Below are 23402 nucleotides of genomic sequence, written 5' to 3' on the forward strand. Positions count from 1 at the left end.
AATTTTCAACTAAGGTAGAACTTTTGCCCCACCTAACTCTACTTTTTGACTCCTGCATGAATTACATTTCTACGAATCAGAACGGTTTCTACCCCAAAAGATCAACATCTACAACTATCGTCCAGATTTGCATCGTTTTGCATACGCAACATTGTTGCTGGTGCTCAGATAGACACTGATTTGAAATCAGCTTTCGATAGAGTTGACCACGGAATACTATTTGAACGTCTGGGGGAGAATTGGTGACTCTGCGGATCTTGTTAGCTGGTTTGTATCATACCTCATGGATCGTAACTTCACCGTTTATATCGGATTTGAATCTTCGAAACAGTTTTCAAACTTATCTGGCGTGCCACAATCATCAACGAGCTCGTACTGCCATCTGGCTGCCGTGTGTTTTACGCTGATGACGTCAAAATATACATGATCATTAAAGGTATCAAGAACTGCTATGCTCTACAACTGCTGTCGAATCTTTTTGCTGATTGGTGCACCCAGAACATGCTGACGTTGAACATCCATAAATGCAACATTATATCGTTTCATCGCAAGCTCAACCCGGTTACGTACGATTATTCAATTAATGGTCAATGGCTTGAGCGTGTTCTTCGAGATCTTGGCGTCATCCTGGATTCAGCGCTGACATTCCGATCGCACTACAGGGGTTAGTGGATTTTTCTATATTTCAAGGGGTGAATCGATTAGCTTGGGACCGAAGAGAGTACCAGAGCTGAGCCAAAAAGTTGAGCACGTTATTTCGGGACCTTCTAGTCTTAGAGTTACCTCTATGGTACAACCATAGAGGTAACTCTAAGACCAGAAGGTCTCGAAGAAACGAGCTCAAGTTTTTGGCAAGGCTCTGGTACACAGATAAAATTTCAAAGATTGTTTTTATGTGTCTCACACATAAATTTTCGCAATGTGATCAACAAATGATATCTATGTGTCGGACACATACTTAATATGTGTACACATAAAAGCCATGTGTAACCACACATACTATTCATTTGACTCATAAATTTCATGTGTGCTTTTGGGTGAATTCTGTTTATGTGTGGTCACATGAAAATCATGTGGAATTTCACATATAAATTCGTCAATAAAAATGTGTAGAATTTTATTAGTGTACTATCTTCGGTCCCAAGCTAATCGATTCACCCCTCGAAACATAGGCAAATCCACGAACCCCTCATTTTATCAGTCAAACTTTCATAGGGAATCAAAACAAACATAGTGTACTACTGTAATTTATACTAGAATGGGGTACGTTAATCTATTTGCTTGGGACCAATAGGCTAGTCAAGTAGTGAGCCAATTTAAAATCGTTAGGTTCCACCGGTTCCTACCACGATAATATATGTAGAGCCAACCGACAGCTGGGATTTATGTTCAAAATATCCTGCGAATTTTGGTTCCCAAATCAGTTCATTTTAAAATATTCTGCCGGGAAAAATTTGAATTATTAAATTTTATCATAATTTTCCATACATATAATAGGTTGTGGCTCTGAAGAACAGAATATTTCAAAACCAACCAATTTAGGAATGTTAGCAGCCAAACTAACATTTGGTGAAGAAAAATTGCATTAACATGAAAGGTGATCAATCTGCCACATCGAACACGCCGTGTGGTGCCCATACTAATCAACTTGGACTGCTAGGATCAATGCAATTCACAGAAATTTTGTGAGATATGCCCTACGAAACCTCCCGTGGCGAGATCCGTTGAACCACAAACGAAGTGACAGACGGAGTGGCTCGAAAACTTTGGTGACGAACCTGCTATTTATTGCAATTTTTCAGTTCCACATGGCAACACTACTACTGGATTGTACTAGCATTTTCACCAAATGTACTAGAATGTTTTGGTTCTATCTCTTTCACTCTACTCAAAACATAATGCATACAAATGCATAAAAAATAACAAAATGATACACTCTTTGCACACTGTCAAAGATCATTGCACACAAAATTAATTTTGTTCAAATCAAAACAAAAATACTAGCCCAGCTGGTGGCTGATGGCACAAACTTCTAAGAAAATTTCATAACAGCGAACCACATTATTTTATTTGATTTCTTCACCAGTTCGTCTGTCACTTCGTTTGTGGTTGGACCCGAGGGTGGCGACTCTATCTACGATGAAGGAAACTTTGTTTTTTGCTGTGGTTAGCTGCGCGCATGCTGAGTAGATAGTAAGAAGATTTATGACGATTCTGAAGACTTTAGACTGAAGAAGATTTAGAAGTGTCGTCCCCCTCGGTTGGACCTACCACAATATGGTGATCGATGCAGATTATTGGGACAGCAGATGCTTGAGCAGAGATGGAATGATGCCCAAATGGTGTTTGTTGCTAATAGTACGTTCAGACTACAGAGTTATAACATGTTATAGCGCTATCTTGATGGTGGTTTCTGTGTTGCAATTATTTGACAACCGTTATAACATGTTATAACTCTCCAGTCTGGACAGCGTTTAAAACTCTCACAGGAGAAATTGACGCACCGGTCCGGTAGATCGCACTCATTTTCCATGCTGTATGGAGTTGTCCAAAAATGAGTAAACTGGTTTTGCTCCGATGAGTGGAATCTACCCAGATTCTGGTTAAATGGTTCTGACATCATTTTTTCCTAAGTTCAAAATGGCGTACTTTGAAGTTGTGAACAGGCAATTTTTGCGCAGTGAGTTTAAAATTAGTTTTTGGAAGTGAAGCAGTTACGTAATGACCTGGATGACGAAAGCTATCAGCAGTTAATTGGTAAGGTATCCAACTCTAACAAATAGTTCTTTGGTATCAATAAATACAGAATAATCATCATGTTTTTTTAAATATTCTTCCGAGAGGGACGACTCTATCAACGACGCAGAAAAGATTGTGTTTTGCTGTGGCTAGCTGCACGTACTCTGAGTAGATAGAAGGAAGATTTTTCCTGTACAAAACAATTATGTATTTATGGAATTCATTCGTTTCTACCGAAATGGGTAAGGTTTACTCAGTTGACAAATGTCATAATCTGAGTAACCGTTACCCACTTTCCTCCATAGGCACGTTTACTCAAATTTGAGTAAAATCATGTTACTCATTTTTGAGTAACTTCCCTTTTGGCTGAGTCGAAAATCACTCATCGACTCAAAAATGAGTACACACTTAGATTTTTTTGCCGAGATGGGCACCACCGAGCAGCTCGGCATTTTATTTTGCTGGAAATTCAGCAAAAAATATGTTTGTTAGCTGAGATCTCGGCAAAATTCCAGTTTGTTAGCTGAATCTCGGCAAGTTTTTCACTGAGATCCAGCAAAATAAAATGCCGAGCTGCTCGGTGGTGCCCATCTCGGCGAAAAAATCTAAGTGTGTAGCATCGAAATAGCGTGTATGTCAACTTAACCTTTACGCCCCTGAACGATTGCTTCGCCAACGACTCTTTTTGCTCCTCGAGACCGAGAACTCCTTGTACCTGTTCGCTTCATGTCGGCTAGGTTTGACGAAGTATACATCATGTTCGATTTAAACTATACTATTGCAATATTTAAGCGTAGACTGACTGAATTGCATAGGGCCTCCCGTACACACCTACATTTTTTCGCCGAGATTCCAACAGCCGAGTAGTTCTGCAATTTATTTTTCTGAGATTCAGTAAAACAATTGCCGAGACTCAGCAAGCAAATATGATTTTGCTGAGATATCAGCTAACAAACAGATATTTTGCAGAGATATCAGCAAAAGTAAATGCCGAGGTAATCGGCTGTTGAAGATTTTACCGAGCTAGATTAAGTGTGTAGCTCAGTCAGTGAAGGCGCACTGACAAAGCATGCTGAAGGTGGCTGGGTTTGATTCTCGGTGCGGTTTAGGAATTTTTCGGGTTGGAAAATTTCTTGACTTCCCTGGGCATAGAGTATGATTGAACTTGCCACACAATTATACTAATGCAAAAATGAAACAGGCATCGAAAGCTCTCAATTAATAACTGAGGAAGTGCATCTAAAGCTACGATCAGACTAGCCGCATTCTCTGTACAATCCAGCACAGTTTATCTGGCTTCTAATGTAATCGGTTAACAGTTGTCTGCAAACAGTCAAAATATCTGTGACTGTCGAACTGTGTACAGTCAAACTGTAGTCAGAAGGCATTTGGTTGAGTGATCACAAGTTATGTGAAAATGAACGATTGCGGTGAAGCAGTGCTCCAAAATCTGCCAAGCGTAATCGTTTAACGGTGACCCATATGTGGTCGAATGTGGAAACTTTACATTGCATTACCGGCATTGTATCACTCAAATTGGAATTAAATTCTTTAAAATTGAATCTCTCTTCCGTTCACTGTCAACAATCAAGCTATCAAACTCGTAGATTGTCTTCCAATGTGATCACGACCTACAGAGTTTTCTCTGTCCACACAATGTAATCAGCACAGTGAAATGCTTAATTTAATTTTTAAGAGAATGAATGCAAAAATATTGTCTGTCGACAGTCAAATTTGAATGTGACAATCACTTCACTGTACACGGTAAGAAAAAAGTACCCTAAAGTAAGTTCTTTTCACCCATCTCGACACTATAGTGCAGGAACCCAAAAGTAAGTAAAGCGGTTCACATTAGTTTTCATTTACTTGTAAGCAATTCGTATGGAATTTCTAGTCGCTTTCTACCCAATAGTAAGTTAGTTGTACCCAAAAGTAGGTAAACATGGTTCCCGCACCCCTGTTGGGTGGTTTTGCTCCTCCGATTTTGACAATTTTAGAAGCAGAATAGGAGACAAACAATTTAAAAGTAGATGAAAGTGAACTGGTCATTGGGTACTTTTTTCTCACCGTGACGGTAGTGTGATCACGTTGCCAGATAAAATTTGTCTGGCAACGTGATCACACTACCATCACCATCATGTTCAACAGTCAAATATTGCCAAGTCGGTGGCAGACAAACTGACTAGTCTGATCGTAGCAAGCAATAAGCTAATATGCGATAAGCAATAAGCTTAAAATGCGAAGAAGAAGAAGAAGAAGAAATACTGAATTGCATTGATGGATCGAGCGACATTCGTTATTGTGGTAGGTGATAAATATTCCATTGCTCTTAAATAGTAAGGATTATGCTATCTGTATTTATTTTCTTTTGTTTTTTTTCGTTTCACCACGACGAGGATTGCTGGTGGATGTCCGATCGAGCTGATCGAATGATAAGTTTTGATGCTTTGACTACAGTTGATATTCATTGCCATATTTACTTTATGTTATGTTCACGGATGTGCTATTTTGTTATGTTTGCTTTATATTGTGAAAAAATATGGGGTTTTTACGCCATTTAAGTCACATTCATTAAGCCGACGAAAAAGTCAAATGAATAATGATAATAGGTACATTAATAAGCTTGAGAACAATCTGGTAACGCTGCCGCATTGTTCCTTTCATAAAGCATTTTGCAAGGGGTGGTCACTCTACGCACTTATTTTGCGCCAACATTTTTCTCAGTGTGCCTCAAGTGTGCCGCGCTGTACCGAGAGAGCCAGTCATCGGACTAACTTTGTTTGTGAATAACTGTATGTTTGGTAATCCGGTATTTTGCGAGAGAGGCGTCACATCTAAATCTCAATTAGGGTTTTTGATCTAATTCCGTCCTACTAAGCACAACCCGTGCTTTACGTCTCTTTTCTGAACCAATTTAAACGAAAAATAGAATATTTCTATCAAAACAAACTTCTAAATTTATTCACCTTTCCATACGTACCGTTATATTTGATAATGAGCCACAAATTGTTGAGATATTGTTTAAAATCTAATACTGCTTCTTGATTCTAAATTCGTTATACGAGTTTCAATTCCGTCCTAACGCATTGAAACGCCATTAGATTTTCTTCGTCCTACGGATAAACGTAGAAAAAGGGGGTTCACTAGGTGCGCTTCTTTTGTTTTGAGAACAATGAGCGTAAATATTCATACAATGCGATCTACCAGGTTTCATGTTGTAGCTAATGAACTAACGCATCGGAACAAACCTATTATTGATTTGTGCACGGTGAAATCATTGATATTATTGATCTTTTCTGATCGATAGAACGGAAATGGGCGATTACGACGAAGTAGCGCTCTACCCTATCACACTAGGTAATCAATCTACGAAAATTCTTCTTTCATTTCTCGCATCTAGTTGCATCGCGCATCATCTTTTTGCAGTAAATCTTTAGAATCGTCAATCTTCCTTCTATCTACTCAGCGTGCGCGCAGCTAGCCACACCAAAACAAAATCTTTCCTGCATCGTAGGTAGAGTCGTCCCCCTAGGAATTTTGGCAGTTCAAATGTTTTGTTTTGACATGTCAAGTCATACAATGGTCACGTTAACGCCAGATCAACAGAAACGACATTCGGCCGTTGGGATGCTTCAGATTCCGTGTGGACCACGTAGGTCGATCTATTCGGATGAGAAGTACGTCGGAGAAGCGATTCACTACGATGGCGATGTGATCGACATACTGTACACCATTTCGAATCAGACGCATCCCTGAGGGAGGAAGGTTTACTGCATCTGGGTAAGCCGGGATTCGGATTCATGAAGGTAAGCATCAGAATCTGACGTTGACGTTCAAAAGCGTGACCAGTGCGGTGGACAATTCGCTTAGGCAGGCCATCAAGAATACAGCTGCTGCGCAGTACTCGGATCGCAGTTCCGTCTTTCGTATGTAACAGTGAGATGAAGATTTCATCCACGGAGAGTATAGCAAGTGAAGCTGAGCTACCGAAACTCGGATAGGTTGCTGATGATGAACTGATGAAGTGTATCTGTTGACGCACGTGAAGCATCCGAACATTGTCAACATGTTTAATTGGTTCGAGAACGACAAGTTCTTCCTGGTTGTGATGGAAATCCACGGGTCCGGGATAGATCTGTTGGAGTTTATGGATAGTGACCCGTGATGACGAAGAAGCTGGGTTGTTGGGTCTCTCGATAGATTGCTAATGCGGTTGCTTTCCTGCACTCGTTGATATTTTTGAATCGAGAAATCAAAGACGAGAACGTTATCATCGATCACAATTTACACATCAAGCTGATTGACTTCGGATCGGCGACGGGAAGGGCAACTTTTTTCTACCTTCTATGGTAAGACCGAATATTGCAGTCCGGAAGTGTTGGTAGGCAACCGCTACTCCGGACAGGAACTGGAAATGTGGGCTCTCGGTGTGACATTTTACGTGTTGATGTTCTGCCGGAACCCATTCGTAGACGTTGTGGAAGTCCTGCAATCCGAACTGGTCATTTAACTGAAATCAACGAAGAATTTGAGTACGTGTTGCTTTCGCTGTTGGAAAAGAATCCCATAACCCGAATCACCATCCAGGAGCTACTGGAGTTACAAATCATCGCAGTTCAATTTTTTCCAAAATCGTATCCTGCGATCCGTACGAAAACAATATATAGAAGTGCTACGTAGAAGCGAACATCTGGTCCATCCAGACGGGACTGTCTACGTCGCCGCACGGCCTTTCGATGGTGGATAATGTCGATGGTGAAGATGACGATGAGCAGTCCACATGGATGGTTCGTTCATGGATCTCGACGAGATGCTGGACGATGATATTTTTCTAGATTGGTCTCTTCGGCAGAGAGATGAATATTCTTTCTACCGGTCTCACTAGTCTGCATCTGAGGGTACCGAACAGAACGTGCATCATTCTGGTCGATAGCGATCGGATTGGCCAACAATCAACAACAGGAGCATTATTACTACTGGAAGCCAATTCTAGATAGGGTTGGATAGGGCGTAACAGCTTTTGTAAACAATGACTTCTCTCGATGATTTTTAGAAAATCAAGGCTCGCCCAAGAGTTCCCTTACCCGATGGTTATGTTCGTTTGCATGGGCGTGCCTTGAAATCCTAGAAATCATGGAGAGAAGTAATTGTTTACAAAAGCTGTTACACCCTAATCCCAGCTTTATCTAGAATTGTGATACAGAAGATAGTGAGATACTGCTGATGGTGTTGGATGGTGCTGCTGACGATAAGGATGAGGATGCTGGTGGTGGTGGTGCTGCTGACGACCGGAAGGAAGACATCAGCACGATACGTTCAGTAGCAGCAGTTGCGTTGGTGGCGCCGCCAGCCCATACAATTCGCCGAGCAAAAGTACCCGTCAGAGGCGGCAGCAGCAACAACAGCGACCAAAGTGTGTTTGGGAAACGAATCACCCGGTCGTCGTCGTGATGTCGGCATCTTCCGTTGCTCCGGTTGTGGACCACGGCAGAGTGAGTTGAAGACTCCGGCGAACTTATCTGTTGCGTACACGATGATATCATTGGTTTGCATGGGCGGCTTTCGGTTTGTGAGGAAAGGGCTCACAACGTTTTATTTACAAAAGCTGCTAGGCCCTTTTCATTGTTGATCGAGAAATGTAAGTTTTCAAAGTGATATATACCTATAATCATAGGGGAAATGGCTCTAACATTGGCCTATGGATCTAAGATTGGGCCCATCGTTAAAAATTTGCTATTTATCAATTTTATCTAGATGAACGCATCATTGGGACCGTACTAATGGATATTTTTGGTCGCTATTGAAAAATTAGTCGATTGCTACAGGGCCTATAGGAGAAGAGCAACCTTATCTTCCAGCAGACGATCTGGACAGCAATTTCAACATTTAAAAAAAAAAACTACATATGCCAGCAACACTGACTGGGTGTGTCCTATGGCTTACCTTCCCTACTAACATAATTCCTAAATTCCCGAGAGTTCTCTGCATCTCTCTTAAGTAAATGTTGGACTAACATACCTTTCCTATCCCTACCAGTTGTAAGGACGTGGCCAGGACAATCCTTAACTGTTGGAGCGGGATATGTCTTTATCTGGGAGATAGTAATGATTTCCTACTTACTATCTGTCCAGTAATAGATATCCGTCTTGCTCTTAATAGTTTTGAATTCGTACCATCTACGATATTGTACAACTTGTTCGATGCTAATGCTAATGCTATTGAAAAATTAGTCGATTGCTGAATTTATGCATGGGCCCAAATTAGGGTCATTTGGGCCGACATTACATCCATTTCTCCTACTTTTCATTTGATTGCATCGTCGTTTTCCCTAGTCTATTAGTATAACCACAAACAAACAGACAGGTCCCATCACATACACATACTGATCGTTCATTGATTTTACGGTAGTTTAAATTTATTTGTTTTATTTTTGATGCTTGACTCGGCTGCAAACCGAATCAAATATCGCGAAAAATAATTGAATATATTATAGGGACAGTTGATAACCGGAATAACCTACTAGCCAAAATCGAGTTCTGTACGTTGAACCACAGAGAAGTTGGTTTTTTGCGAGTAAAATCGGTTGTCTCTAGTGGGTTATTTAGAGTTTCAACTGTGCCGATAATATTTTATAAAATATTTTGCTCCTCACAACTTATGTAAGTCTGGTTATCGTCACCTGACGTTTCGGTTTATTAGGATTCATTTTTTCGGACTGTATTATTAGTGTTGTATTGCCAGTTGTGTTGTAAACACTAATTATCAAGTAAAAATGGTCCTTAATACTTATGACAGATATACCAATTAGTATCGTTATACCCCTTTAATTCAGTACGTCGAATGCGGTTCTAGATTAAAGGAGTACAATGCACAGAGAGCATACGATGTTTGCGATCCATGCCTTAACAGAGAAACCAATATCTAGCCTCAAAACAAGTTTGTCCCAGTTGATAGGACCGTGTAACGGGTATAAATCATGATAGAGGGATAATAGTTCATACTGCATCAAGAACCAAAGACTTACCTGCACACTGTTCAAGTCTTGAATCGAAATAGCCGACAGTGGCTGTTGTTGCTTTCGTATCGTCCCCTGCGGTGGGGGTGGCGGTGGAATGCTGCCGTTGCTGCTTTTGTTCGTTCCGGTCTGACTGCCGTCTTTATTGGTGTTGGAATTATTTTTGTTGATAGTGCCGCCGTTGAGTGGGAAAAGCATCGGCGGCGCGGGTGGAGGTGGAGGTGGCTTTGGCGGTTCCGGTCCCGACTGTACCGTGATGGTTGCGTTCAATGGCATATAGTCTTCGGTGTCGGAAGATCTGGATCGGCCACGGGTTGGAGAAATCAGGATCAGGCAAACGCAAACGCGGTCGCACGCGTGGATCACGAGGCGAAGAGAAAAAGAAAAAAAGTGGAGATGTGTAATTAAAATCTTTGGAAATGCATTTACAGCCACAGAAAGCGAAATGAGGGAGAGAGGGAAAAGTAGAATCGAAAAAAGCGCAATATAAATATTTATAAATTATCACGGTCCAGATAGCAACATATTATTGGTTGGTGGAGCGGCGGCGGCTGTTTTTATAAGAGAAGCTAGTTATTTTCCTACATGTGCGTGTTCGGAAGAGTTATGCGTATGAACATTGAGAAGGAGAGCCCGTAAAAACATTTTGGTTTCTAAAACAGAAAGACCAGGAGAAAAGTAAACAACAGGAGGCAAAAGATAAATGCTAGTTCAAGACTGTACAGTGCCCGGCAATGGATTAAACACTCTCAGTAATAGCGAGATATTTTTTTGTTTTATTACTTAGATTTAGAGTCAAACATTAGATGACAACTACTTTATGTTTTAACCCCCGGGGCAAGATGACTTTTTGGCGTTAAAAATACCTTTTTAACCTCTTTTCGGAGATCTTTCAAAGAACATGTCTCAATGTCTGAACTAGAAATACTATATGATAAATCCATGAAAATATATTGAAAATATATTCAAAATTAGCAAAAAGTCATCTTGCCCCAGGGGTGTATCTAACCCCATATTACCCTACATGTTAATTTCAATGCTTATTATTTAAAATTGTTTAATTTCTTTCAAACGACAGTAAAATGATGCTACGTCAAGAGTGGAAAATTCTTCATTTTAATGAATTATTTTAGTATTAAATATTCAATATCCTCAATAACGATTTCAAATTTTGAGAATTAAAACGTTCATAACATTTAATCATTATAGGTTTCAAGATGTAATACTGTAGTATCCTAACTAGCGCAGCACCGAATACTCGTAGGCCATAGTATTTGACCGAATATTGAGTCTTAAGTTTGACATGATAAATGTCACCCAAAGATTTTGCTGGCCACTTGTTGGCTGAGAAAAGGTCGATTATCATCAAATATGTATATGTAAACACTGAATACCCAACTAACAATTACATGTTGAAGAAACGGCTTTAATGATTTCATATCACGGCATGCTGAATAATACTGGTACTATTTTCAATAAAGACTTCTGTTCAGGCTTTGTTCACACAAATCTGGAGAATTTAATCAACCACAGCATTTAACTGCTTGGTGTTGTGTAAGGTATAGTCGCTATATTTATAGTCTGGCAGATAGAATTTCGATCCATCAAAAAGCGGAACCAATTCCATCAAAAAAGCGGACCAACAATTGATAAGGTACTATCATCTTTTATAAACACAACGTTGATTATTCTTAACTCACTAATCGAACGCAAATTACCAGCATCACCGGATAGGGGAAACTTGTCCCAACCCAAAGATGGTGTTAGTTTGCGTAGGCCAGCCTTGAGTCACGAGAAAAGGGTTTCCGAAGTTTTGCTCGCAATAGCTGATGTACTCTTTTCTGTAGCTGGTCGTGATTTGCTATTTGACAGCTCAATTGGTTCCCGAAATTTTAGCCGCCAGACTATGAATATAGCAACTATAGTGTAAGGTATATCGAGATATATTAATTCGACTACACCACAATGTAACAAAGCTTATTCGATCAAATTTTACATTACTTAACGTATACATTGTTTACTTAAACGGTGATGCTTGATTCTTATGTGAAGTAGCAGTTAATGTGATACTGTACTTCATTTATCAAACTACCTACAAATTAATCTGGAATTAAGAGGTGGAGCAGGTTTTTTCTTTAATGATTGTGTTCTTTTTGTTAAAATGACGAAGAAGAACACGCACACACTGATAATGTATATTAGTAGATTTATCTTTGTCGGTGCACGGGAATCGAATAGCGTATACACCAAAATTTAGATTCTAGGTCCAGCAAAATTAATTGCTGAACTGGTTCCAGCAAAACCAAAATTTCACCGACCATCCAGCAATATGAAATAATTTGCTGGATACTCAGTAAATTGTATTCAATCTGTCAAATGAAACGTCAGTGCTTGAAAACTCAAATTCTCCCATAGAATGGTTGATTGCTGACTACAATATTTGCAGTAAATTTGCTACATTCTAGCATTATTTTTCTCATGAAAATGATGTTTTCTGATTCACCAACAAGTAAGTGTAACATTTTTAACGTTTAACCAAATAAAATATTTTTTTTTCACTTATCTTGCAGCTCGAAACAAAATCGCAACATGACTGGATCAGGGATGCGTTTACATATTTTATAGAAACTACTAACAGAATTGGTGTATCAAATACTTACATGATACCAAACATAACTAGCTTAGAATAAATAAAGATATTTTGAATGATTGTACTGCCGTTCTACGCATAACTGTCCCATGTTCTATGCAATCCTTATGCACCGTGGGACTCTTATGCGTATAACGGCAGTGTAGCACACCTTGAATTCCAAACCATAAAAAAATCATCCTTCCCGCTGTAAAATAATTGCTCCTCCTAATTCTGCTGGTTTTTCAGCAATATGCTGTCACTTTATTGACAGGCCATTTTACTGGTCATCCAGCGAAATTATTTTGCTGGACGGATTGCTGAACTTCCAGCTCGGCAAAATCCAGCAAAATTTTGCTGGTTTACGGCAACAAAAATTGGGTGTGTACCAACCGCTTGCCTTGCCATCTGAGCTAACCTAGCATATTGGCACAGAACAGAAGGGGAACTGAAAACAAATCGGTGAATCAAAAAGTGGTTCGTTTTTCTGCTCAACAAGCGATGTGTTGTGTTAGCGTTCCACACGGGCTTTCTATGTGCACTCCCACTATCATAGCATGCTTCCTATCTTAACTGCAGCAAGAAGATGCCTTCTACCGCTAGGTGCGCTAGTGTTCATAAATGATAAGTGGAGCCACTTTCTGATCCGAAATTCCACTCCTGTGCTTCTTTCCTTCTACTGCTGTCAGTTCTGAGTCGAGATGCTGAGTCACTTGGTTGGAAGAATTTACACTCGTTCGGCAATCTGTTTGTAGGTGAGGATGGCTATTTTGATTCTGTGGTGCTCGCGCGAGTGAATGAATTTTCCCATGCTTGATTACACGTGTTCAGTTTGTTACTAGATCAAGCATCAGCTATCGAATCAGAATGACAGTCAACGTTTATAAAGCATTTAATAAGAAAATTACTCAGATTAAAGCAAATAGTGGAATAAAAGCGCATCTATCGATCACAATAGGCTTTTATCTGCACATAATTTGACAGCAATTAAACAAAGCTCGGAAGTCTGACTTCTGACATTCGAACCTACATCTAACCTTACTTTCGACTTTTACGGGATGACTGTGTTGTTATTGTTAGAACTTTCGACAGTTCTTTAGCAATGCCACCCGTCGGAAATCAATTTATCAGCGGCATACACATAATTTTTATCCAAATGCACAATAGCACTATTATGTTCAGCGCTAGTCCGAACAATACGGAAAACGCGTGAAGCAAGTGGGGGAAGAGGTTAAAAAAGTAAGAAAAGTATCGATTGGCGTATTAAGAATTAAAATCCATCATCTCTGGATCAAAATCAGACCACTTTCATACCATGACGGACATTGGTTTTTGAAATTTCCCCCCCACTGTTGCCTTAAAAATACATGGTATGTTAGATTTATACTTATGGGAACTAATATCTGATTGATTACCTTGACAAGTCTCGCATCACTTTTCAAATAGACCAATATACATTGATCGATTCTCTTCATCGACTCTCTCTTTCGTTGATAACTTGGCTGCATTTAAATGTTGGGCTAATTTTTCTTCATAGTCTATTAAAAGAAACTATTACTAAGCGTATTAGACGATAATAACAGCTGAACATGTTTTTGAAGCCGAGTTATTTACGAAAGAGAGAGAGTCGATGAAGAGAATTGATCAATGCAGATTGTTCTTTTTGAAATGTAACGCGAGAAGTGTCCAGAAAATACTCTTTAATAAATTTATGGTGGTCCTGAAAATGACTGTTTTGTCGTGATGGTTGAGTAATGCTGAGCTATTAAGGTGTTCAACACAGATAAGGCAGGCGAGCTGTATGTTATATGGAATAGTGACGCGCTTGGCATAGATGGCCAACAACGGCTCATGACGAGCAACTGAAAACCGATCAGTAGCGGTGCAACTTCTTCCTCATTCTTCGGCGAATGGACCGCTCAGTGGGCTGCAGCTCGCGCTTGCGGGCAGCCTTTTGTCGTGTACTGGAGAGCAATCTACAACGCCATGCGCCGAAAGCAATGCTGTTGCTGCTGATGATGACCACTGGACACCACCAGTCACCACGTTCGGTGAGACCGGATTCGATTTTTAAATCTGTGTTAGGGAAAGCGTTTTTCGCAGTCAATCGGTAATAATTTTCATTATTATTGCAACATTCATGCAATTTTCAATAGTGATCTTTTGAAAATTGATAAAAAAGTTCATTTTAGCAGATTCGTAGATGAAATTCCAATCGATTGGCTTGTTTAGAATGCATATCCATCCGCTATTGACAGAGTTATAAGTGGTCAAAACCTGACCACTTTTCGTAACGCGGTTGATTTTGGTTTTTTTAAATTACACCCCCAATATGTTGCCGAAAGATGTAATCCTACGTCAAAAATTCGAAAAAGTTGTGGACTTCACAGTCCGATGATCTAGACTCGGAGGACCAAAGCTGGTGCTTCATTCAACGTAAACAAACGTTAAATGTTTGTCTACGTTCGAGGAATCACCATCTTTGGACTCCCTTCTTCTTTTAGAGTATCTTTTCACATAGCTGGTCACCCTAAAATGCTACGTCATATATGATCTTTCCTCACAAGTTTGTCAATATCTACTTAAAGAAATTACGCAATTAACTTTTTTTTTTAACTTCGCATCCAAGATGCCAAAGATGACAAAAATTACTGGGTTCAAGATAGAATTCCATTTAGTCAAAAGAAAATAGTCTAGGATCTTTAACTTGTTCCTTAGTTCCAATTTTGTTATTTATAAATTTGTCAGAAGTCATTATAAATTTGTTAGGTCCAGCATGTTTGGGATCTCGAAATTGTGAGTCCAACATCACGACAAATGTCTTGAAATTTTTGTTTCTAAATTCATTATTCTAAATTTCTTCTAAAATCGAGATTGAAAGAAGTATTCAAGAGCATGGGCATTTTAAGCAATAATATTTTTCTAAGTCTCTGGTCTTTAATTTATTCTGAAGTCCCATATCCAAATTCCATAAAATCTTTAATATATTTTCAAGTCCGGAATTCTTGAGTTAAATTTGCTGACAATTTTTCTACAAATTTTTGTGTGTGAGTCTTTGTTATTTGTCTAAGGGTGAATTCTTAAAGACTGTTTTTTTCTTCGGGTAGCCCAAAATCTTGAGCCATTCGTGTTGGAGCCAGGGCTTTAGAATCGGAATCGTAGTCAAAGCCCAAGAGATTTTCATGGACTAAGGAGTTGGCGTAATTATGCCAACTCCGACTCCGACTGCTAGATCAAAAGATTGAATTCAGATTGAATATAATGATATTAAAAAATCTTCAATTTATTGGCACGAGCAAAGGTTATTTATTCTACTGAAAATTATTGTCCCTTGATGATGCGCGTAGATGTTATTCTTTTTCATAACTGATGAATACACAATGTCAGATCTACGAGCATTATCATTGGAAAATTCACTCCAAAAGCTCTCACAACGGGATATTAAGTGAAGGTGCTTTCTGGTAGAGTCCTTTTAATTATAACACTTCGCAATTTCAAGAGCACAAATCTCAAGATTTACGAGGTTTATAAATCTGTAAATGTCAGACATTGCTTGCTTCTATGCAGCAAACAGCAATGTGGTTAACTTTTGGAGTCTGGGGTATATCATAACCATTAAATTAAAATATATCATTTAAACGTATAACTGAGAACACTTTGACAAAAATTTTCATATATTATAAAAACGTCGTTATCAAGAACATCCCGACAAATCCAGATTTTCTATTCTACAGCAGCCAGATTTTTCTAAAAATCCCTTGGCAATCTTGTGTAATATCATCATCATCATCTTCTTCTTCTAGTCGTCGGACTTGTCAAACTTTCACTGTTAAATGGCACAGCGTATGCACTATAACCACCGGTTGGAAACTAACGATTTTAAATTGGTTTACTACTTGACTAGCCTATTGGTCCCAAGCAAATCGATCAACGTGCCCCATTCTAGTCAACATTCTAGTACTACACTATGTTTGTTTTGATTCGTTATGAAAGTTTGACAGATAAAATGAGGGGTTCATGGATTTTCCTATGTTTCGAGGGGTGCATCGATTAGCTTGGGACCGAAGATAGTACTTCCATAGAGGTAACTCTAAGACCACTGGGTCCCGAAGAAAATCATTATTATTTTTGGCTCACTCAGTACCAGAACAACGGTCCCAAGCAGTCCCAAGCTATTTCACTCACCCCTGCATGTTCTGCATGAATCCACACACCCCTGATGTTATCTGTCAAACTTTCATAGCGAATCAAAACAAACATAGTGTAGTAATAGAATTTCAACTAGAATAGGGTACGTTAATCGTTTGCTTGGGACCAATAGGCTACTAAAGTGGTGAGCCAATTTAAAATCGTTAGTTTCGTATTGATTGTTGGTACTTCTATGCTATAACGCCAGTTTATTTTTATCACATGTTCGTCCTTATTTTATCGTGGGAACTTTTTGTTTATTTTTTTATCTGTTTTCGTGCCTATTCGTCATTTATTAGTGCATTTTTTTAGATGTGTTACTTAATTTCTTTTATCAATTTAACTATGTTTTTCAGAGTGTTTTTTTTTTTTTTCGAGTCAAAAGCATTTTGCATCGTAAAATATTTGTTCAGATCATATTTCTCTCCTTCCGCTAGTTATTTCACTCAAGTTGTTATCTGAAGGAGTGCGGTAAAAATCGATAGAACTGTTTCAAACACATCGTCGGTACTTGAGCGTGTCGGTGATCATCTCTTTTTGCCAGTGGTAACAGGGGAGGGGGGGGGGTTGGAACACCCCTCTCCAACGGGGGAGTTTGGTAAAGAGAGATGATCAAACCGATTTGTACCTTCATTCATAAATGTTATTCTTGCTCGCTTTCTACTCTCTATATAATCAATTTCACACTGCCGTACTCTAACGGAACTATCAAATCTAGAAGTACTCAGAGGGAGAGATAGGCGGAGAAAACAAAATACAATTCTACAGCAGGGATTTGTTCCTAAATTATCTTGCAACCCTTGCTAGAAGCTAGCATTTCAAATGACTTGTATTTTTGATTCGATTAAGGTGCAAAATAATAATTGATTGCATCGCAATATTTTGCACATTTCTTGGTGCCATTCGTTAACCGGCGAAGATCAATTAATCAATAGAGTTAGAATATTGTTTTTGATTCCAAAAACTAGTTGAATTTGCGAAGCACACAAAACATAAAGGTGATTGAATTTCTGTTCGATTGCAATACTCTCAAATTTATTCTAGTAAGAATAAGAAAAATTCTAATTGGAATGTTCGATTGGCTCAGATTATGACAGTTCATTTGGCTCAAAACATTCTCTCCGTTCATCTCTCCCTCTGAGTATTTCTAATCAACTCTATGCTTTCATCTCCTCATCTATCGTATAAAAATTACCACTCTAGTCTGTTATTTTAAATTAGCATCTTCAACTATAAATAAGTTATTTCTCCTGCTCGGGAAAGGTTTGCTACCGAATTTTGCGAATTACTATAGGAAATTTAAAAATTTCCGCAAGCATCTTTGGTTCAAGTTGTCCAAATGCTGTCACAATTAATTAATAAATATGTGGTTGCTTTAATTATAATCAAGAAGCACATTTTTGTTGTAACGAAATTAGTGCAGTAAAAAAAAACAGTTCACAAGTTGACCTATTTTACCATTTTTACTTTTATATCTCTCTATAGTTGTTACCTGGGACTGCGGACTGAATCGATTTAATTTTGCAAGCTTTACAAATTTTCTCAAGTAGCAAATACAAAGCTTCAGTTGAATCCCGCCAAAAACTCTGAACTAAGAGTACTAGAGTCCCCATGACTCCATCAAAAATGTTGTTTATATTCTTGTTTTGCCGGTTATTAAATTGCAACTCAGCTGAGCTAAGCTATCTTCACTGAGCCTTTTGGTTTCTGCTGTTGAGGCTATGTAAAATGTAATGCGTTTGGAGACAGTATGATTAATTTCTATGAGATGACAATACTTGATGTAGAAGAAGTATTTCTGTAAAAATCGCGTCATTGAAAATAACATTTACCAGCCCTGGTTTAACACAAAATATGTCTTTTCTTGATTCTGATCAAGCTATGTTCTCAATCGTGTATATTGCAACGAACCAGGCAAGCAATATATCATTATCCTTCTACTACTCCGGTATAGAGTCGGTGTATGATGAGTCACGCCTAGAGAAAAACAGTTTAACTCGCATCACGGTTTTCGAAAGATTCCCTTTTTTTCACATGGCAACAGAGGACTTCTACATCAACGTCAAATGACTTCTAGCCATAAATAAAAATAGCGGCTGTAGTAAATCATTATATCAGTGATTTTGTCAAATTATCTTAACAAAAAATAGTAGAAATTCTCATTACTGGTCATTACTAAACGTATCCCATGACAAGTTAATGCTCACTGCGTATTTATGCGATCATTTCTTCGATTATATTTTATATTTTTATATAGGGAAAAGTACTTAATTTTGAGTAGTTTTTCATCTCCGTGCAATGAGCAAGCACTCATGAGAACATGGGGTTTGACATTAACATTTCTCACTGATTTAGATGAAATTAAGCAAGCAACAGTATGTAATCAGTAGAGTGAATATGTGTCTAAAATTTTCTTGATACAAGAAAAAATATTATCAATAAATGAGCTAGTAATTGCGATGTTCACAACACTGTCATGTTCTGTCATGACAAACAAATCAGTGAGATGTTGAAGAAAATCTCTATCACCGTTTTCTCATCCAATGATTGTTACAGAAGTATTTTTGCAGAAATCGCGTGAGATTTTTCAATGAAAATAACATTTACCAGCCCTGGTTATGTCTTTTCTCGATTCTGATCAAGCTATGTCCTCAACCGTGTATATTGCAACAAACCAGGCATTCAATATATCATTATCCTTCTACTACTCCGGAGTAGTAGCAAGACTTGTGTCTTTATCATTGGTTACTTTATGTGTTTGGATTCGCCGGTAGCTTCTGAAAGTTCAGGTCCCGTTTGACAGTTCACATTGGCTCCCAGAAGACAAGCATATGGAGTGAGTCCGCGGTGCCCGTTTGTCATTATCAGAACAGTTTATTAAGCTAAAACGATGAGCAGTTCCACGCCAAATGACGAATCGACTAAACTCGACCATCTCCGATTTGCAAGAAACTTTGCATAATTGTTTATTATGTGCAATAATTTGCTGCAAAACTTTGGACATTTTGATTCTTGTAAATATTTTCAAAATGACGTCTAGGACAAAGTTGTAGAGTTAAATTTAGTGATTATGGGAAAAAAATATAAGGAGCATTATTATTATGTAGTTTTGAGTAAATTAAAACAAAAATAAATAAAAATTCTCAAATATTTCAAAATGTTCTTGTTGAAAATTTGAATTTGAAAATTGACAAAAATCGAAGAGCAAGAACTTGGATTTTTTTATATAGGGAATTTACGTGTTCTCGTCTATCTAAACAGCATACACGCCTTTTTAGCATGACGTATTTGTATGTATATGCTGCTTGCTTCTCTATCCATTCCTACCGACAGAATTGTTCAAAGCTGTTTTAAATCGTTTTTACAGCACTCTAAACTTCTCAGGTGAGTGTCAGCAGCCTCTTTTTCTTGGGCAACCATGCTCGGCATGCACAGTTGTACACACCAACTGCTCATTTGTTAATAACTGTTCACTCAGTTTTGAAATTTATTTTTCTTTAAATTAATAGATAGATTAGGATCACAGCTTACTATGTATATGCAAAGAGTAGGTAAATCTTAACATTTGAATCAATACCAATGAATACGTATCTATAACAAGTTTAAACTATATTCTATCTTCTGCTGCAAAAAGAACTATGTTTCTTCAACTGTGTGTAAAGTTATTAGCAAATGAGCAGTTTGTGACCAAAACTGTGTATGCCAAGCATGTTGGCAACCTTTCCATTTGAACTGTGTGTTAACCAGCTGTTGTATTTTCGGCAACTCTAAATCAGTTTTGTAGTGTACGTATTTCCTGTAATGAAAATATGACATAACATGATTTGCTCAGTCGTAAACTTAAAATTTTCTAAATCACAAATCTTTGGCATCATATTGCGACATCGCATTAGAAATTGGAACCGCATGCTTTCAAAAATTAAACTGCAGTGTCATTGCTGTATGTTTTGTGGCAGCTAAGATTTTGACTCTCGAAGAATCACTTCATAATTAAATGTATTAGAAATAAGACGTTTTACTTTTTCAGTAGTTAAACTATTATCAAATGTGTTTGACCCACGATGGACTCTAATCAACAATCAATTATTGACCTAATTGATACTTCAATTTGATCAGTGAATAACAGACACATGTCCAAAGTTTGTTGAAATATTTCACTGAAAACCAAGTTTTAAAAAACGTGTCTCTTTATATGTGTCCGGTTGTTGTCGGGTACACACGTTTTAAATTCAGACTTCACGAAAGAGCTTGCATTACATTTTATTATAGGGGAAATGACGGCTTCGGCATGACAGACTATTTTCGGCAACCCAAATTGAAACACTATTTTCACTGGATTTTCTTACGAAAACACTTCGCTGAATGCATGCAAACGATTCTTTATACTTTCAGCTTCAATTCGACTATATTTTTACCACTGAGAAAAAGCAATCTAGCAGGGTTTTCTTGAAATGAAACACACGCACTACAAATTGTAGCTGATTTCGAGTTGCCGATAATAGAACAGCAGATTTACATGCAGTTCAAATGGAACGGTTGCCGAAGAAAAACTGGTTGCCGACAATACTCGCTCTCACTAGAGAAGATTGGAGCTTTGTAAAAGCGTTTCAAAACAGTTTTTGACAATTCTTCCGACTGAAATTGTTAGAGCAGCTGGCAGCAAAAGATTGTAAACAAACCAATACTGCATATGTGTGCGTTCCATAGAGAAAAGGCTGTAGAAAGAAGGTCGCTGCTTAGGTTGCCGAGAATACGTAAGAGACTGCTTTCTCAACCCAATGGGTCTGGGTTCAATCCCAGCCGAGGTCGGTAGGATTTTTCTGAGGCTTCAAAATCTCTGGTCACGTCTTGCTTCGGAAGGGAAGTAAAACCGTTGGTCCCGGCCCATGTGTTTTGAATGGATGCGATTTATTACGCAAGTGTGGAAGCTGCCTTCCTGCACATTAGATTGCCGTCAATGGATAGCAATCGATGTCCGTCGGTGATTGGCACTAGATTGCGGAACAGAGACCGACGTTAAATAAAGAAATGAAGAATTCAGTGGCTTCGAGTGGTAACAGCCGGTGAGGATATATTGGATGTCACCGTCCTTCCCCATCCTTTCTGAATTTTATTAACTGCTGCAGTTATCATTCCCTGGTTGTTTGCCTCAACTCATCAACCAAGTGTCATTCGATAGTTGGAACAGTTTTGAAGCTGTCAAACTGTAGTAGTTCAAGCCAAACTGCAAACAATGAAACATCAAGACATAATCTTCTGATGAATTATTAATTTTTAGTTGGGATATTAGCTAATTAGATAAACATCACCGAGCGAATCTGGCTGAATTTGTGGTAGGGGACATATCATTTGACGTTTGGGTTGTGTCGTTTGACGTGTAAACGTTCAAATTTGATCGTTTACACGTCAAACGACGCAAGCCAAACTTCAAATCTTATGTTCCCTACCAGAAACTCAGCCAGATTGTGGCGGCTATAAGCGCTCGTTAAATGCTAGATTACATTTGTACACTCAACAAATTAGACGCATGACATTCATACGATCAGAACTATGAACCTCGTGAAAATCGTATAAAATTATTAATCTTGCATTTGCCAAGGAATACATGGTTTTTATATGCTAGTCACCATCATTTAACAAGTGTCAACAAGTTGTCATGTGTGTTAGGTGCGTTACTCCGGATTATAATCAGAAGATTTTCTTATAACTAACTTTTATATGATAATCCTATGAAATTTGAAAGAATATCTGGTGGTAAAAATCCATACGATGTCCAATTAATTTCTGTCGATTTATTGGCTCAGTGTATCAAGATAGAATGCAGATGATGCAAGAAATCGACCCTATAATTTGATGTCCTTTTCATTTATTTTGCGTGAAAGAACACAACCATGTCAAACCCTATTCACCACTAGATCACTATCACGAATAAGCATTAGTAATGCAAAATTTGAAATTTTTGCTCCATAATACTTAAACGATTCCAAATCGGATCCTGACTAACCTCTCAAAATTTGAACCCATTTTGTGAGAAACTGAGATGGCACAAACCATTTGAAGTTTGTATGGGAATTACTATGGTAAAACTAAGATTTGAGTTCATGTCTATCTGATAATTCACCATATCGGTCTGCTTCAAAGCTTTCAACTTTACTTGTAGGAAACTTTTCCAGCTACAACTTTGCTGAAGACCGTTTTTTGATTAAATGCAAGGATCGAAAGTTATCAATGGTTCAATTCGCTGATGTCTTATGATCATGCTCAATCAACTGCTCAGCAGGCATCATTGGTGTTTCTGGGGCGTTGAATAGGACACAAAAATCATGGCTACTATGTCACACTGCAAAATACAGTGTTGCCTACAGAGCAGCTGCTTGATCATGTCATAAGTTTACCAATCTCTTAAATAATTAATAACTTTTTCCTGTCTCGTTTTACATAGAAACGATCTTCAGCAAAGTTGTAGCTGAGAAAATTTTCTATGAGAATGGCTATCAAACTGTTTCGCAGCTTAATATGGAAAAAGACTAGAAGGCAATGAACAAAAAGTTGAGATTTCCTATAGTAATTTACATTAAACTTCAAATGACTTGTGCGAAGTCTGTTTCTAACCAAATGAGTTGTAACTTTGGGAGGCTAATCAGGACCCGATTTGAAACCATTTAAGCACTGTGGAGCGAAAAGTTCAAATTTTGCATCAGTCTAATAAGCATCCCAATATCAATGAACATCGCTACTTCGTTCTTAACTGACACAACTTATTAGTAGCTTCAAAAACTCTCCTTTTATTATACGCAACTGTGGGCAGTTGTAATGATGAACAACTTCAGC

At 38.3% G+C, this 23402-nt stretch overlaps 1 protein-coding gene and 1 pseudogene across 4 annotated transcripts in view; one reads left to right on the forward strand and one right to left on the reverse strand.

Moving 5' to 3' along the window:
• The window catches only part of f (forked), a 470851-nt gene that overhangs the window by 7984 nt on the left and 439465 nt on the right, over positions 1-23402 (reverse strand). For all 4 annotated transcript variants that reach the window (XM_065230982.1, XM_065230983.1, XM_065230981.1 and 1 more), the window contains one exon: positions 9764-10052. In XM_065230982.1, coding sequence (XP_065087054.1) covers positions 9764-10052 — 289 coding nt within the window. The remainder of the gene's footprint in view (positions 1-9763; positions 10053-23402) is intronic.
• LOC135708855 (rhodopsin kinase GRK7-like) lies at positions 6319-8520 on the forward strand (annotated as a pseudogene).

This window comes from Ochlerotatus camptorhynchus, unplaced genomic scaffold (assembly GCF_037179485.1).
Source record: "Ochlerotatus camptorhynchus isolate MF236.1 unplaced genomic scaffold, CSIRO-AGI_Acam_v1.1 ptg000336l, whole genome shotgun sequence".
Lineage (NCBI taxonomy): Eukaryota > Metazoa > Arthropoda > Insecta > Diptera > Culicidae > Ochlerotatus > Ochlerotatus camptorhynchus.